The following is a 16,150-nucleotide window of genomic DNA, read 5'->3' on the forward strand; positions in this document are numbered from 1 at the left end:
CCAGCTGTACCCTCAGGGTCCGGGCACCGGGGTGTGGAGTGCCTGCAGAAGCGAAACAGGTACTCCAGCCCAATCGATCTGCCACTTGTCCCCAGTCTGCAGTCGACCGGCCCTCTGGGCTGGGCTGGAAACCAACCCACCATCCCCTCCCCACCACAAATCCCACACCCGGGCCCACTGCCTGAGCTGGTCCAGGCCCCTCTCCACATCCCACCCCTTCGGCAAAAAAGACACTTTGCTCTTCTCCACTTTGCACAAAAATGTATTTCTGTGACATCCCAAAGTACAGACATTTACCCAGGCCCCGGGCGGTAAAGCAATGCGATGTGAGCTCTGCCCGGGGTCTGGCTCAGGCCACGTGAGCATGGAAGGGAGGGGCAGACGTGGCCCATCTGCTAAGCGGAGGGACTCAGGGCAGCTGCCCTTGCCCAGGGCTGGGAGGGGAAGGCCCCAGGGGAAAAAGGCCAGGTTCCTCTCCCCTGGGTGATTCATCCAGCCTGTCCTGTCTGGAGACAGCCACAGGCCCAGGGAAGGAGGGAGAAGAAAAGCTACCCCTCAAAGGGCCACCTGCAGAGTCGGCTCTGCTCCCAGGCCCCTTGTCCCAGAGGGGCCTTCTCACCACCGTCGGTCCCACGAGAAGCAACTCGGAGTGACGCCGAGGGAGGACCACGGGGTATTCTGAGATACAGCTGTGGCTCACACTTCTCTGAAACACAGCACAGAGGTTTCCAAGGGAAGCCTGGGGGCAGAGCGGGAGGTGAGCGGGAAGGGCTCCGGAGGGCCGAGCCGGCCACTGCAGGCCCTGCCAAACGCTGGTCTGGAGGTGTCTGCCTCTTGCCACCACCCGGCAAGGCTGGCGTGGGGGCCTCCTGCCTGGGAGAGAGGCGTGGGGTCCTGTGGGCAGCGGGGCAGGCAGGGGAGAATGAGGCAGGCTCAGTTCTGCTGGTGGGGTGCCTGGGCACCATGGGTGCTGCGGGCAATGGGGGTGGGGAGGGAGGGAGCAAGCCCCTGGCCCCACAAGGTGCTGGCTTCCAGGGCTGGGGGCAGGTTCTGGATATGTTTGGCAGAAGGGGCAGTGGAATCTGCCCGAGTTCTGACCAGCCCTGGGCTGGGGACTTCAACGGCCTGGGACCTGGTGGGAGACTAGGAGGCAGCCTCCGTAGCAGCGTGGCCTCAGGCAGGCCTGGCCCAAGGGCAGCAGAGCCACTGTGGGCCCTGCTCCTTGGGGGCCCTCCAGGGCTGGGGCCACCTGGATCTAGGCAGGTGGCTCACTTCCCTGCCCCAGAGGCCCACAGCCGGGAGCACCAAGGCATCTGGGAGACCCAGTGGGGTTACTTCTAATCCCCAAACCCCATCAGCTGCACCCAGGAACCTAGATGGGGTTCTCAGGCTTTGGTGGGCGGGTCAGGGTGCTAGAGTGGGCTGGCAAAGCCCGCCGCCTCTCCTAAGAGGGGGTGAGGCCGGGCTCTGAGATTCCAGGGTGAGGGCCGGACACTCACAACGTTAGAGGCATTTAGTCTGGCAGGGGCAGGAGTGAGTGTGGCAGCGATGAAGGCTTCAAGTTGGGGCTTGAGAATGGCCAAGGAAGCTGCAAGGACTCAGGGAGTGTTTCTTTTGTTTTTGTACAGAAATCATACACACAAAACTTCACACTTCCTAACCAAAAAAAAAAAAAATAATATATATATAATATATATATAATATATATATCTCACTAATGTTAAGGAAAAGCGTCGGTTGTGCAAAAGTCCCCCTGTGTCCCCTCCATCCAGTGGGAGGCTCCCCGAGTGGGGATCTGCCAGCGGGGCCGCTTGAGAGCGCTTCCTCCCGGCCTGTGGTCCAGAGCCGCGGCAGCTGTGGGGGCAGCTGTGGGGGCGGAGGCCTCTATCTGGACGTGTCCATGTTCTCCTCTTTAAAGTTACTGCAGTGCTCAATCACCTTGCTGGAGACAATGGGAGAAAGAGGGTTGGAGGGCGGGCGGGTCGGGGTGGGCCCAGCCCCTGCCGGCTGATCGGGCTGCCGGCTTTGTTAGCAGATGGGAAACCGTGATGCTGATACCCAGTGAGATGATGTGTACAAAGTGGCTGGCGGAGGGGCCGGTGTCGGCGGGGCACCCAGGAAACGGTACTTGTGGCCGCAAATACCACAGCTCCCTGTGCTGCCCTCCTACCTCCCCAGGTCCCCCTTCCCACCTCTCAGCTCCAGGGCATCTGTGCTTAGGGGCTTCCCTGAATGAGCTCAGGCCTGACCTCCAAAACCTCTGGTCCCTTCTTCAGCAACATCTTCCTTCCTCACTTTTTCCCTGCACCCCCAGGCCTTTTTCTTCCCGACCATCTACTGGTGGTCCCTAAACTGGCTGCACATGAGGCTCTCCCAGAGATCCTGATCCAGTGGCAGGGCCAGGCAGGGCCAGGGCAGCTGTGCTGGCCCAAGTACAAAGGCCCGACGCCCTGCAGCGGCCAGGTCCCAGCGCCACGTTTGGGAAGCACCGCTCGTGCTCAGATCTCCAGTCTCTCTCCCACTCTCATCTGGCCCTTGGGAGCTGCTGTCCTGCTTCTGTCAGGTGTCACCCTGAACCCAGGACAGCCTTCCCAGGGTTCACACTAAGCTTCTAGCCTGGGAGAGTTGGTGTGTTCGCTGCAGCTTCCATGTGCTCAAGAGGTGCCGCAATGCCTTTTGGGAAGTAGGGATGCCTGGAGTGGGACAGGACCCTTGTTTGGGCTGAGGGACTTCTCCTAAGCACCCTCACTGTCATTCCCATCCTGCCATCGGGGTGGCCAGCCTTGTTACACATCTCAGGACTTCCAAAGACGTCCAACGTGATGGGGGTAGGTTATGGATTAGTCTTACCCAGTACTTCTCACATCTCCTAGGAGCCCTGCTGATAATGCATATTCCCAGACCCACTGGAAAAGAAAATCTAGGGGCGGGGCCTGCACGTTTTTAATGATTTTTTTTTTTTTTTTTTGTCTGTGCCTGTAGCGCATGGAAATTCTTGGGCTAGGGGTTGAACCCACGCCACAGCAGTGACAATGCTGGGTCCTTAACCCACTAAGCCACCAGGGAGCTCCTTTAACAATCTTTTCAGGTGATTCTTTAGGGAGATTAAGTTGGAGGAGCACTCATTTTACCATTCTCAAACTCAGACAAATCTATCAATTAATGTTTAAGCAGTACTTTCTGCCGAAAATAACTACAGAAAGAGCCAACACTCCCCAGGCCAGTGAGTCGATGGGTCGGGAGCGTCTGAGCTCCGGGCCCCTCTCTGATGGTGTTCTTCCTTCTACACTGTTTACAACGGGGGTGAACTTAACTACGCTCCCTTCTAGAATGGATCCTGGAGAAGGCAAGGTCGTTACTGCTGACTGCAACACGTGGCATCCCTAAGGGTCCCTCCTGCACACTGACCGGTGCCAGATGCCAGCAGAAGACATCTGAGACACAGGAGGAAAACCACGCAGCAGCAGAAGGCTGACGGCCCTGCTGGATCTGGGACCTGCACATTGAGAAACTCATACGCATTCTGCCTGATCCTCAGGATGTATTTTACATACTGTGTCCTCCCTTCTTTTTTTTTTTTTAGGGCCACACCCGTGGCATATGGAGGTTCCTAGGCTCGGGGTCTAATTGGAGCTACAGCTGCCAACCTACACCAGAGCCACAGCAACACGGGATCCGAGCTGCATCTGTGACCTACACCACAACTCATGGCAACGCCGGCTCCTTAACCCACTGAGCGAGGCCAGGGATCGAACCCAAACCTCATGGTTCCTAGTCGGATTCATTTCCGCTTCGCCACGATGGGAACTCCCGTGTCCTCCCTTTAGTTGGAATATCTTTGGTCAAAAATAATGGCCAGTTCTGGCTGGACTTGCTAATGCCCAGTGATGAGAGGATAGGATTTGCTGGGAATAAAAGAAAACAAAGCTTACAAATGAGGGCAATGATGCTTCTTTGTTCAGAGCTTGCTCATCCAGTTTCGGGCGGGGCCATCATGACACTCCGGGAGGCCCCAGCAGGACGTCAGCATGCTGTCACCTCCACACTCAAAAGGCCAAGCTGCCCCTGGGAGTTTCAGCTGTTCCCCGCCCCGAGAGGGTCCGGCTGTGTCCCGCGCTCCCCCAGCTCTGGGCTCCGAGCAGGAGCCCTGCCAGCCTCTTACCGGGCCATCTCCTTGGTCTCCTGCCGCGCGGTGGCCATCTTGATCACGTCCCTCAGGAGGGGCATCCCACCTTCTCTGATCAGCAGGGGGCAGTACTTGTCCGCTGTGGGGAGGGGCAGGTGGAGGTGAGCAGGGAGGGTCTCCCATCAGCCGGTTGCCCGGAAGCCCACCCTTGCTGTGAGGACTGCCCTCCCGGGGCCTGAGGGGGGGCACTGCTGCAACCGGGCACGGGCCGCCTTTGCCCAGCCCCTGCGGCCACCAGGGGGATGCAAAGGGTGACTCTCTCGGACGCTTCCATTCGTTGCATCACAGGGGCATGTTCCCCCCAAATGTCACCCAGACACGTGCCTTCTATTCTCTGAGTAGTTTTTGTAAAAACAGAGCTTCCTGTAAGCACTGCAATGGACCCAGGAACCTGTATCTATAACCGAGTACCTCTAGTGCTCCCGGGACCAGCCTGGATGGAACCGCCAGGTCTACCTATAGGGTGGCTTCATGCTTCACGCCAACAAAGAGCATTCTAGGCTTGGTATCCTGGGGTGTACACTCCACGGAGAACACAGGCATTTCAATGGCCCTTCAGCACCTCTGTGCAACAGAAGCTTTTTTTCTTTTTTTTCTTTTTTTCTTTTGCTTTTTGGGGCTGCATCTGTGGCACATAGAGGTTCCCAGGCTAGGGGTCCAATCAGAGCTACAGCTGCCCGGCCTATGCCACAGCCACAGCAACTCAGGATCCGAGCCACGTCTGACCCACACCATAGCTCATGGCAACACCAGATCCTTAACTCACTGAGCAAGGCCAGGGATCGAACCCACAACCTCATGGTGCCTAGTCGGATTCATTTCTTCTGCACCACAATGGGAATTCCTGATAGGAGCTATTTTTATCATTTCCATTTAATGATGAAAGAGCTGAGGTTCAGTGAGATGAAGTAATTCATTTAAAGTCACTCTAGAGGCTTCTCTGAGGGAGTCCCGGCTCAGGATACTTCCTCTGTGCTGCCTCTTTGAGGTAAGGTGCTCGTTTTAGTAAGACTAACCTTAAGGAATGATTTAAAAAAAGACCAATTGCAGGCAGCTTATTGAACAGCTGGTATGTGCCAAGCACTCTTCTAAGCACTTTATACAGGCCCTGTTTCACAGCAATCCCATGAGGAAATACTATTATCTCATTTTAAGGATGAGGAAAATGAGGCACAGAGAGGTTGAGGAACCTGCTCCAAGTAACACAGCAAGTGGCAGAACCAGGTTTCAAACCCAGTCTTTCCCCAGGGCCTGCACTCTTATTCGCTCTGCCAGTAACAGGCCTGAGCCGCATCTGGCCCTGGGGCTTAGGGCTTTCTGCTGCTTCCCTTTTCACATCAATTTTTTTTTTTTTTTTGCCTCACCCATGGCATGTGGAAGTTCCTGGGCCAGGAACTGAACCTGAGCCACAGCATCAACCAGAGCCACAGCTGTCATGATGCCAGACCTTTTACCGCTATGCCACAGGGGCACTCCCTCACGTCAGTCTTATGAAGTAGCTGTTACTACATTTTGCAGAGGAGGAAACCAAAGCCCGGAGAGGTTAGGTAACTGCATGAGGTCACACAAGCAGTGACGGTGAGAACTAGGGTCAAACCTGGCCTGCCTGCAAAGTCTCTTAGAGTTGCGCCCTCTTTCCCCTCCCCCAAGGCCACTGGGCAGTGGGCAGTTCAGGCTCTTCTAAGAGAGGGTGCGAGTCTCTGAGGAAATGAGAGTGCTTTTAAAAGTCTCTCCTCTTTCCTCGGGGGTTCGTTCTCGGCTGGGGTTGGTCTTAGTCTGCCTCACGGGAGGCATGGAGAGCTTGGACTCTTGGCTCAGGTGGAAGCAGGACACAGCAAGAAAGCTGCCTGGGATGTCCGGATGGGCCAGGGCTGCCTGTGGGGACGAGCCAGGGGCAAGCCATGACACTGGCATCCCACCGCTGTGGGCAAGTGGAGGGCCGTGTGCCGAGGCGCAGACGCCGACACCAGCTCTCCCGCTGCTGCCACCCGGGCCGTCGCCTCCTGGAGGCGGGTCTGCTCTCAGCGCACGGGTGATCAAAGGGCAAGAGGGCACACTCACGGTAGACAGACACCAGGTTGTACAGGGCCCAGGTGGCCCAATGCTGGCTGACAGGCGAGATGCCCTGGGGAAGGAGGCGAAGGATTGGCTCAAATGACCTGTAGGAAGAAAAATCGAGGTCACTTTTGAGGCTGGGCATTGGCGGGGTGGGGGAGGGTTCACTGCCTCTTGTTGGAGGTTTCTCCTCAGTGGAGGGTCCTGTGACAAGCAGGCCAGTGGAGGCAGCGGGGAGGGGCCCGGGGGCGTCTGGCCCTCCAGCCCACTGCAGGCTCCACAAAGGGAGCTCCCCCGAGACAGAGGTCGGGTGTGTGGACTCACAAGGGAGGTGGTGCTGGAGCTGGGGCCCCAGCAGGGAGGAGGGCCCAGGCTGAGGCAGGGGGCGAGGCACCCGGGGAAGCAGAGGAGAGGGACAGCACGCCCTGTAAAGGCCTTCCACGGGCCATCTGGAGCCACGGTCCCAAAGCCTGAAAACCGTACATGCAGCCCTGGGCCCCGGCCAGTGACTCCACGTCATCTCTCATCGGTACCGAGTACCGGCCAAGCGGAGGATGAGCCTGGTTCCCCCAACGTGGGGGTTCAGCTTCAACATCCATCAGTACAGAGTGGCCCGGCCGCATGTGGAAAGGCACCCAGGCATAAAATGACATGGGAGACCCATAGCTTGTGGCTGAAAATTCAGTCACGAGACAGTAAGACTTGATGCCAGTTGGAGTGAAGGTAATTAAATCCGTGCAGAGAAAAACTGCTAGAAGGGGAGATGCCAGAATGGTTGAGGGAATTCTTTCGGGGAATGAATGGTTTCCGTTTTGTTTCCTGTTGTGTGTCTGTGTTGCCTCCTTTTTTTCCCCACAACTAAACAGGTATCAAGTGTTTGTAAACTGTAGGCTCTGGGCCCATGCGGGTTTGGATGTGTGAACGAGGCACGGTGCTGTAGAGGTGTGATGTGTGCCTTTCCGCGCTCTGCTGTTGGTGGGCTACACTCCGAGTAGCAGGATCCGGAGAAGGGCACGCAGCTCTGAGCAGACCTGGTTGGAACAGGCGTCCTGGCCCAGCACGCGCGCGGCCCCTGCCCTGCCCCGCCCCAGCCCAGCCCTCACCTGTAATTGATGTTTCTCCGGGAGTTGATGTCCCAGCTCTGGATGGCTGCCCACATGCGCTCCTCCACCTCCTCCCGCTGGGGCTCACAGATGCCCCAGGCCTCAGGCCCATCAAACATGATGTGGGAGAGGACGCCACAGGCGTTGTAGGAAACCTCAATCCCATCGGCCTTGCTCTCGAGGAGGTTGCTGCCAAGAAGAGAGAAAAATGCAATCCTGTCCCCCAAGTCCCTCTTCAGATAGTAGCTGCTGGACCTCTACTTGCAAACCAGATGCCAGAGGTACTGATTTCTTTACTGCTTAAAATGCCCACCCAGATGACTTCTGAAAGGGATTTGGGGTTGCTTAAGGTCAGATATAGCTATAAGGGGACCATTTAAGAAGGGCTGAAAGAGTAAGAAAGTGCATCATAGAGTGAAGGCAACAATTAGAACAGTTGCTGCAATGAGCACTGACTAGAGCTCTTAGCATCCTGGTAGCCAAGGCAAAAAGAGAAAGAAGTACCAACCTAAAGACACTGATGAACTGGGAAGTCATCAGCTGGGGCCGTAGCTCCTTCACCTCGGCTACGTTCCCCAAGAGTCCCAGCATATTCCGATGCAGTTCCTGCTTCTCTGGGAACTCCTGGCAAAATGAGAGCCATTGGGGCTATATCAATTAGTACTTACTGAGTGTCTGGTGTTGATAACCTAGAAGCTTTATGAACATCTGCCTGGGCATTTCAGCTGGACAAACAGGGGTGCAGTATGCTGCCCTCCTACCTCCCAGTGCCCCTAGGACAGTGCTGGGCACGCCCCACAAGGGATAAAATGGGGCTCCCTGCCACAAAATCAAAATCAAAATCAAAGGCTGAGATCCAACCTATGAAAGTATGCACGGGACAAACATCTATTTGCCAAAGCTCAAAAGCTTCGTCTAAGGGAATCCTTTTGGAGATCAGGGCAAGAAAACAAAGAATGAATTTTATGATGAACAGACCAGCCCACTGGACAGACTCTGTACAGCTGATACCCCAGTGGACCCCAGGCAGACACGGGGCAGTCTGAGGAATCACTGCTGGAAGGACGGGCGGGGTTCTCCTGGGAGGCAGGGTCAGGGCAGATCCCCGGGGCTCCCGTGAGCCGCCATCCTGGGCCGGTGGGCCTGTGGGTTGGCCCCGCTGCCCTTCTGCTGGCGGGGGGGGGGGGGGGGGGGGGGGGGGAGGTGGCGCCACCTTCAGGCAGTCCAGGAAGAGCTTCATGCCATTGAAGTTGAGGAACATCTCGCAGTTGTCGGGCGTCTCGTCCGTGATGTTCCACAGGGCGCTCCAGGAGAACTCCATCACCTGGTCACACTGAGGGCGGGCAGGGCTCAGCACAGCGCCGCCTGGACGGGCCCCGCAGACTCCCGGCACCCGGTCGGGGGGTCCCCTGACAGTGCAGACCCCCCCCCCAGGGGCCAACCCGTGCCCTCAGGCTAGGGGAGGGCCGAGGTGGCTCCATGAAGACTCAACTTACTATCTTGTCCAGCAGCTTCTTCTGGATGAGCTTCAGCATGGTCTGGGGGCAGAGAAGAGAACTTGAGGGGGGCCAGGGCTTCAAGAGCTACCACGTCCCCCCACAACCAAGACAGCAAGAAGAGGCAGCAGCTCTATCCTGTGACGACCTCCTGACAAGGCCAAGTCCGCCTGTCTACTGGGGAGGCTGCTGGGAGAAGTACACTGCAGAGGCCTGGTACTTGGCATCAGGAGGCCTGGGTGCTAGTTCTGGCCCGACCCGGGCCCCGATGTGGCTGCGGGCATGGCCCCAAGTGAGAGGAGGAGATCGGACGTGCCTTCCTCATTCTCTCCTTTCTTCAGCAAACATCTATCATCTCCCCAGGGCACACCCAACCCTGTGCTAGGAAGTGATGGAAGGAACAAGCCCGGCAGCTTTCCCTGTGGGGCTCACACCAGCGGGGAAGCCAGCACTAAGCACATGATCCCAGGGGTACAATTTAATCCCTGGTGGGAAGACATGATGGGGGCTCCTGGCCTGGGGAGGCAGGACCGACGTGCTCAATGGGCCTAATGGGAGGGAGGAGGGGCTGGGAGAGGATGACAGAGCCTTCTGGGTGGAGCACATCTGCGGGTCCTCGGCATAACTTTCACTGTTAGGAAACTCTTCCCTTGGTCCAGCCTCAATCCACCCTGCGGCAGTGGGGGCGGAGGAGAGAGGGCAGCCCGCACGCACACACGCACGCACCACCACGAAGCCCATCTTGCCCACGGCCTCCTTGTGGTCATTGTCCACCTGGCAGACCAGGGCGTTGCACAGGTGCACGGCGATGCGCTGGATGGACTCGTCCTGCCGTGTGGGGTTGAGGATGCTGAGCAGGAGCTCGTTGACCCGGCGGTACTGGAACTCCAGCTCCTCGGGGATGCTGAAGTTGCACAAGGTCAGGCAGCAGTTCCGCTGGACCTGGGAGGGGCCGGGAGGCAAGGGGAGCACACTCAGGGTCAGACTTGGGAGCGAGACTCCAGGGGCTCCCTAGAGGTCTGAGGTCATCCAGAGCTGTGGTGGTTCAAGAAGGCTTTCTGGAAGAAGAGACTAAAAGAACTAATTTTTAAAAAATATTTTTTTAAAAAAAGTGAAATGTAACATACAGAAGAGTGCACAAAACCCAAAGGTACAGTTTTACGAATAATTAGAAAGCAAACGAGGTTTTCAACACCATGTGATCACCACCTGGGCCAAGATGCCAGCACCCGGGAGTTTCCTGATGGCTCAGTGGGTTAAGGATCTGGTGGTGTCACTGCTGTGGCTCTGGTTGCTGCTGTGGTGCAGGTTCTCAGTCCCTGGCCAGGGAATTTCTGCATGCCATGGGCACGGCCAAAAAAAACAAACAAAAAAAGACGCTCTAGCATCTTGCTGCTTTTTGCTATACCGTAGGTTTGCAAGATGAGCTACGTTGTCGTAAGTAGCTGAACTGCTCGTGCCCACCCAGGGATTTAAAAAAAAAAAGAAAGGAGCCGAAATGCATTCATGTTCTCCATTTACAGTGCAGAATTCCAGTTTATTTATCTAGTCCACGGCTGGACGTTCAGAAGACACCAGGGTCTGGCTATCTCGGGCAAGGTCCTGTACCTGCATCCCAGTGTCCACAGGTGTGGGCTCCTCTCGGACACCCAGGCGTGGTGTGGAGCGTCTGGGTCACTAGGCGGGCGTGTCTTCAGCTTTACCAGGTAATGAGAGGCTGTTCCCAAGGCGGCTGTACCCGTCTTCATTCCCACCGGCAGCAGTGGAAGAGTTCGAGGCGCTCCATACCTTCAATTTCGCTTTCCGTTATTTAAGTATTTTCATAGTGTTCTCAGCATGCTTTTCTCGTAGTTGAATTCCTTCCATCCTTTCTCATTAGATGTCAGAAATCCACCAGACTTCATTACTCACATAAGGTAGAGGATATTACCCTTGTTAACGCTGTCCTTTCCCCCACCCCAATATACACATATTTTGTAATTCAAGAAAAAATTTATTTGATTTTATTTGGTCTTTGTTTTGCCTTTTCTAGGGCCGCTCTCGTGGCATATGGAGGTTCCCAGGCTAGGGGGCTAATTGGAGCTGCAGCTGCTGGCCTACACCACAGCCACAGCAACACGGGATCCGAGCCGCATCTGCGACCTACACCACAGCTCACGGCAATGCTGGATCCTTCACCCACTGAGCAAGGCCAGGGATCAAACCTGCAACCTCATGGTTCCTAGTCAAATTCGTTAACCACAGAGCCATGACGGGAACTCCAAATAAAATTTATTTTAAATTATAAAAGCAATACTTACTCACTGTAAACAGTTCAGATAATACTATCTGAGCAGAAAGGTAAAGTCCCTCATTTCACTCTTCAGAAGTAATAGCTGTTAAAAGTTTGATCACATCTTCCTAGATTTTTTTTTTTCTTTTGCTCTTTAGGGCTGCAACTTAGGCATATGGAGGTTTTCACAGGCTTGGGATCTAATCAGAGCTGCAGCTGCCAGCCTACACTACAGCCGCAGCAACGTAGGATCAGAGCTGTGTCTGCAACCTACACCACAGCTCATGGCAATGCCAGATCCTTAACCCACTGAGCGAGGCCAGGGATTGAATCTGAGTCCTCATGGATACGAGTCAGATTTGATTCTGCTGCGCCACAATGGGAACTCCTTTCTAGGTTTTTTTTTTTTTTTTTTTTGGTGGAGAACGTGGGCGATGATCTTTCCAGATTTTTTTTACCATGCAAATAGAAATATATATTTGGGGGAGAGAGGCAAAAAAAGGTTTTATCCATATTGGTCCCAAACTTTGCTTCACTTATCGACATGCAGGGCCATCCATCCTTTCACGTGAGCATGTCCAGTTTTACCATCAGATCTTATCATGTGGGTTGATCTTACGTTACTTTTCCAGGTCCAGGCCCCTACTGCTAAAGCACTCTGGTGTCCTCTGACTTCTATTTAATGGAAAGGGAGGATGTATAGATATGTTTTGCCTCTGAGAACACTTCTAACTGTGGCACACCCAGGCCAAAAGAGAAATGCAGTTAAGCGTTTTGGCAGGTGCTGCCCGATGCCCTTCAAAGTGGTTGTCACCAGGGGGAAGGGAGAGTGTGCTTCCCCCGCCTTTGCCAATGCTGGATGACATCAAGCTCTCAAGACGAAATGTCATATCTTGTTACTTTCTTTTCTATTCTTTTTGTCTTTTTAAGGCTGCACCCTCAGCATATGGAGGTTCCCAGGCTAGGGTTTGAATCAGAGCTGTAGCCACCAGCCTACACCACAGCCACAGCAATGCCAGATCCTTAATCCACTGAGCGAGGCCAGGGATCGAACCTATGTCCTCATGGATGTGAGTCAGATTCATTTCCCTCTGAGCCATGACGGGAACGCCGTATCTTGTTATTTTAATTTCGGTTTCTTTGATAGAGTTGCTTAGTTTGTTTGGGAGTCTTTTTTGGGGTGGGGTGCAGGGGGGTTGCACCCAGAGCACACAGAAGTTCCTAGGCCAGGGATTGAATCCAAGCCACAGCAGCAATCTGAGCCACAGCAGTGATAATGCCAGATCCTTAACCCACTGAGCCATGAGGGAACCCCAGCTTTTTCTTTCCTTTCTTTTTTTTTTTTAAACAGACACTCCTTTTACCTGATTATAAAATCAATCTCAATGTAGGAAAAAGTTGGTCTGAAGTCTGGAGTTGGGAGTTTCCATGGTGGTGCAGCGGAAACAAATCTGACTAGTATCCCTGAGCGTGCGGGTTCGATGCCTAGCCCTGCTCAGAGGTATTGCCGTGGGCTGTGGTGTAGGCCGCACGTGCTGCTCGGATCCCGCATTGCTGTGCCTGTGGCATAGGCTGGCAGCTGCAGCTCTGATTTGATCCCTAGCCTGGGAACTTCCATATGCCTTAGGTGCAGCCCTAAAAGGCAACAAAAAAACAACTCTGGAATTGGCAGGCCAGGGGAAAGGGGGCCTCCTCATCCTTGAAGGGGCTGCATTCCCCACCAGAGCCTCGCTAGAGGACAACTTGAGAATACAGGCCAAATGCTTTAAAGATTCACACACCCACGGGTCTACTTTGAGACACGTCTCATAAGGACCATCAGTTAAGTGTGGTCACCAAAGCCTTATTCGAAATAGCAAAGAATAAAAAGCAATCGAGGCGTTCTCTTTGTTGGCTCAGTGGGTTAAGGACCCGATGTTGTCTCTGCAAGGATGCAGGTTCAATCCCTGGCCTCGCGTAGTGGGTTAAGGATCAGGCGTTGCTGTATGCTTGGCGTAGGTTGCAGTTGTGGCTCAGATCCAATGTGGCTGTGGCTGTGGTGCTTCAGCTCCGATGGAGCCCCTGGCCCGGGAACTTCCATGTGCCACAGGTGCCACCGTAAAAAGCACAAACAAAAAAAGCAATCTAAATGTTCAGCTGTGTGGGGCTGACTCAGTAACTACAGCCTGTGTATTTGTGGGGATGAGGCTTGGCCATGGCCTCTGGGCCCCAGCACAGAGTCAGCACCAGGGCAGCCTCTCCCTGGATGTGGACGCTGGGCACTCTGCTGACACCAACAATTAGGAAGCTGAACCGCTAAAACCAACTGCCAGGGGGAGGAGAGCAGGGATTGCAACAACTTTCACTTTCTGGCTCATACATCTCCGTATTACTTGAATTTGTTTTCTAAGCATTAGATACCTCACTTCTTTAATCAGAAAAGACACATTACTTTGAAAATTTTGTTGTAGAAATGTTGGTTGAGCTGAGAGAGATTCACATTCACAAGACACTGTTAAAATGAAAATCCACATTACACCAACAGTACACACACGACGCTCCCTTCACGCAAAAAATATGCACAGACTAAAAAGGCAGGACAACAGACAGGGTTAGTGGTGGCTAACTCTGCATGGTGGGGTTATGGGTGCTTTTGTTTATGTCTGTAATTATAATTTTTCTCCAGTAAATTTTTTTGTCTTTTTTAGGCCAGGGATCGAACCCACGGCCTCATGGATACTAGTCAGTTTTGTTAACCACTGAGCCACAGCGGGAACTCCTCCAGTAAAAAAAAAATTTTTTTTTTTTTTTACTATGTTTACAATAAAAGTAGCTATGGAAAAAAAATACCCTGCCCCCCAGCAGAGTGTTACTGGGCCTCAGGGCTGGGCGGTCAGCACGGGCAAAGGCCCAGAGGCAGGACGACAGGGTCCCTGGGGGAGGGGGCAGCAGGCCGTGGACTGGCCGGGTGGAGCCGGGTTACGTGGGTCTGAGTGCCGGGTCCCGGAGTCGGGGAGCGATGCTGTGGGGCAGGGGGATGGCCCAGAGCCAGCAGAGGGAGGGGGAGAGCAAGCATGGCGCTGGCGGGACCTGGCCGGGCCGGGGTCCAGGGGGAGGGCGAGCAGGAAGCGGGGAGGCTGGGCCAGCGCATGTAGCAGGGAGGGGCTCACCGTCACCTCCTGGTAGGATTCCATGCCATTCAGCACCACCTGGATGACCTGCCGGCGCAGCTTGACGCTCTGCTCTGAGCGGTACTCGGAGTTGGTCAGGTAGAAGAGGGCGGCGCTGCCTGTCACCTGAATGTTCTTGTCGTACTTGTGGCACTTGAGGGCCGTGATGACCAGCTGTTCGAGGACAGAAGAAGGGCCGGGGTGGGCCAGAACTGTCGAGGTTGTGCCGGGACAGGCCTGGGGCTCTGCGAGGGAGCTCGGACAGCTCCTCTGGGGCAGGGCTCACCCCCAGAAGCTGAGGCTGGGGAGCGGGAACGGGGGACAGGCCATGGTTCGGGGCAAAGTGGGTGCTGCGCGGTGGGGCTGAGCTCGGGAAGTAGGATGCCAGGGCCCCGAGGTGGCGGAGGGGGTAGGGGGAGGGAATGGTGGGAGGGGAAGGCTGACCTTCAGGGCCCGGAGAAGCTGGTTGCAGCGTTCGATGCGTGCGATGTCGAAAAGCAGGTTGATGGCCCGTGAGGTGATCTCCGGCCTGTGCTCCGTGTAGGCCTCGATGGCGTTCAGCACCTGCTCCTCATTTTTGTCACCGCTTACCTGGAGGTGGAACATGCTCAGAACATTCCAGAGCAGGGGGGACCCACCGCCTCTAGCCCCGGGCCAGCCCTCCCCCTCCCATCGTCGGGGCCCTGGTCCCCCCCGCCCGCCGCCGCCCCACCTTGTAGGCCGGGATGTGCGTGAGGCGGCACAGGGAGGTCTCAAAGAGCCCGAGGAACTGCAATGGCCTCTTCAGAGCCCGGAAAGGCATGATGCTGCTCTTGGAAGGCTCGATGCTGAGGGAAGAGCGTGCAGGGGTCAGTGGCCTGGGGCCTAGGGCTGCCCTGGGTTCAGTGCAAAGGAGGGCCTCTCCCAGGGGAGGGCAAGGCATTTCCTTGGGTCCCTCGGCTACACCCTCCAACCTTGCCTTTTTTCTCAAGGGCAGGGGACTGACACGGACCCCCAGGTCTTGATGGAAGGGAGACACGTTACACTGCAGAACCCGTGGGACGGGAGATACTGTTGCAGCCGTCTCTGGAAAGTCCCGCCTGCCATTCTAATGAGGATGTGTCACCACCCTCACGAAGGGGAGTGCCTGTCCACCAAACCCTGCTCCAGTCCACCATCAGCTGCATGGGCTCAGTTCAGATCTCTCAACCAGTAACCTGGAGACCAGCCTAACTGGTTCCTTCCTACCGGCCTCACTCTACCACCACCACACCATCTCCAGCCAGTCTGAGTGCTGTAATTTCCCAGTCACTCCTGGGGCTTGTATCCCCTGCCTTTGCACATGCTGTTCCCTCTGCTAAAACACCCTTCCTCTGGCAAACTCACAATGAGCTTTTGGCACAGCCTGGAAGCCATTCCCCCTCCTTCCTGATCCTTAGGGCAACCCCAGAGCCCTTTGCTTCCCCTACCGCAGCCCCACTAACGACTTGTCTGGCCCCACTAGCTCACACGGACTCGAGGGGGCCTGATTCGGTTCTTTATCTCTGGCGCCCAGCCTGGCACGTGCCAGAGGGGCCCGCGGCCGATGCTTGTTGAGTGACGCCCGGAGAGCACCCAAGACAGGCGGGGCCCCACCTGGTCTGTCCCGCCTCCTCGTCCATCTTGGAGATGCTGCAGTTCTCCAGGATCATGTGGCCGGAGATGTCCAGGGACATCAGGTTCCCCAGCTTCTGCACAAAGAGGCTCAGCACCTTGCGGGTCAGCTTGAACTTGTAGTAGCTGGAGAGGCGGTCTCGGGAGATGTCCAGGTGTCTGGAGATTGGGGTGGGGGGCACACATCAGAAGCTGGACACAGAAGCGGGGCTGTCGCGGAGACCCCTGCTGCTTCAGTCCGTGGCAGGGGAGGGCTC

General features: G+C 55.5%; 1 protein-coding gene across 2 annotated transcripts in view; it reads right to left on the reverse strand.

Moving 5' to 3' along the window:
• Window positions 1-246: 246 nt before the first annotated feature.
• The window catches only part of ZER1 (zyg-11 related cell cycle regulator), a 32,052-nt gene continuing 16,148 nt past the window's right edge, over window positions 247-16,150 (reverse strand). Inside the window, exons 5-16 of one of the 2 annotated variants that reach the window (XM_047768600.1) lie at window positions 15,876-16,052; window positions 14,974-15,088; window positions 14,706-14,852; window positions 14,268-14,435; window positions 9,567-9,782; window positions 8,841-8,882; window positions 8,558-8,677; window positions 7,853-7,968; window positions 7,345-7,533; window positions 6,248-6,345; window positions 4,163-4,265; window positions 247-1,942 (exon numbers count right to left, since the gene is read on the reverse strand). In XM_047768600.1, coding sequence (XP_047624556.1) covers window positions 1,885-1,942; window positions 4,163-4,265; window positions 6,248-6,345; window positions 7,345-7,533; window positions 7,853-7,968; window positions 8,558-8,677; window positions 8,841-8,882; window positions 9,567-9,782; window positions 14,268-14,435; window positions 14,706-14,852; window positions 14,974-15,088; window positions 15,876-16,052 — 1,549 coding nt within the window. In that variant the 3' untranslated portion in view covers window positions 247-1,884. Of the gene's footprint in view, window positions 1,943-4,162; window positions 4,266-6,247; window positions 6,346-7,344; window positions 7,534-7,852; window positions 7,969-8,557; window positions 8,678-8,840; window positions 8,883-9,566; window positions 9,783-14,261; window positions 14,436-14,705; window positions 14,853-14,973; window positions 15,089-15,875; window positions 16,053-16,150 lie in introns of both variants that reach the window. The other variant, XM_047768599.1, reaches the window with a different exon arrangement.

Source organism: Phacochoerus africanus, chromosome 2 (assembly GCF_016906955.1).
Source record: "Phacochoerus africanus isolate WHEZ1 chromosome 2, ROS_Pafr_v1, whole genome shotgun sequence".
NCBI classification, from domain to species: domain Eukaryota; kingdom Metazoa; phylum Chordata; class Mammalia; order Artiodactyla; family Suidae; genus Phacochoerus; species Phacochoerus africanus.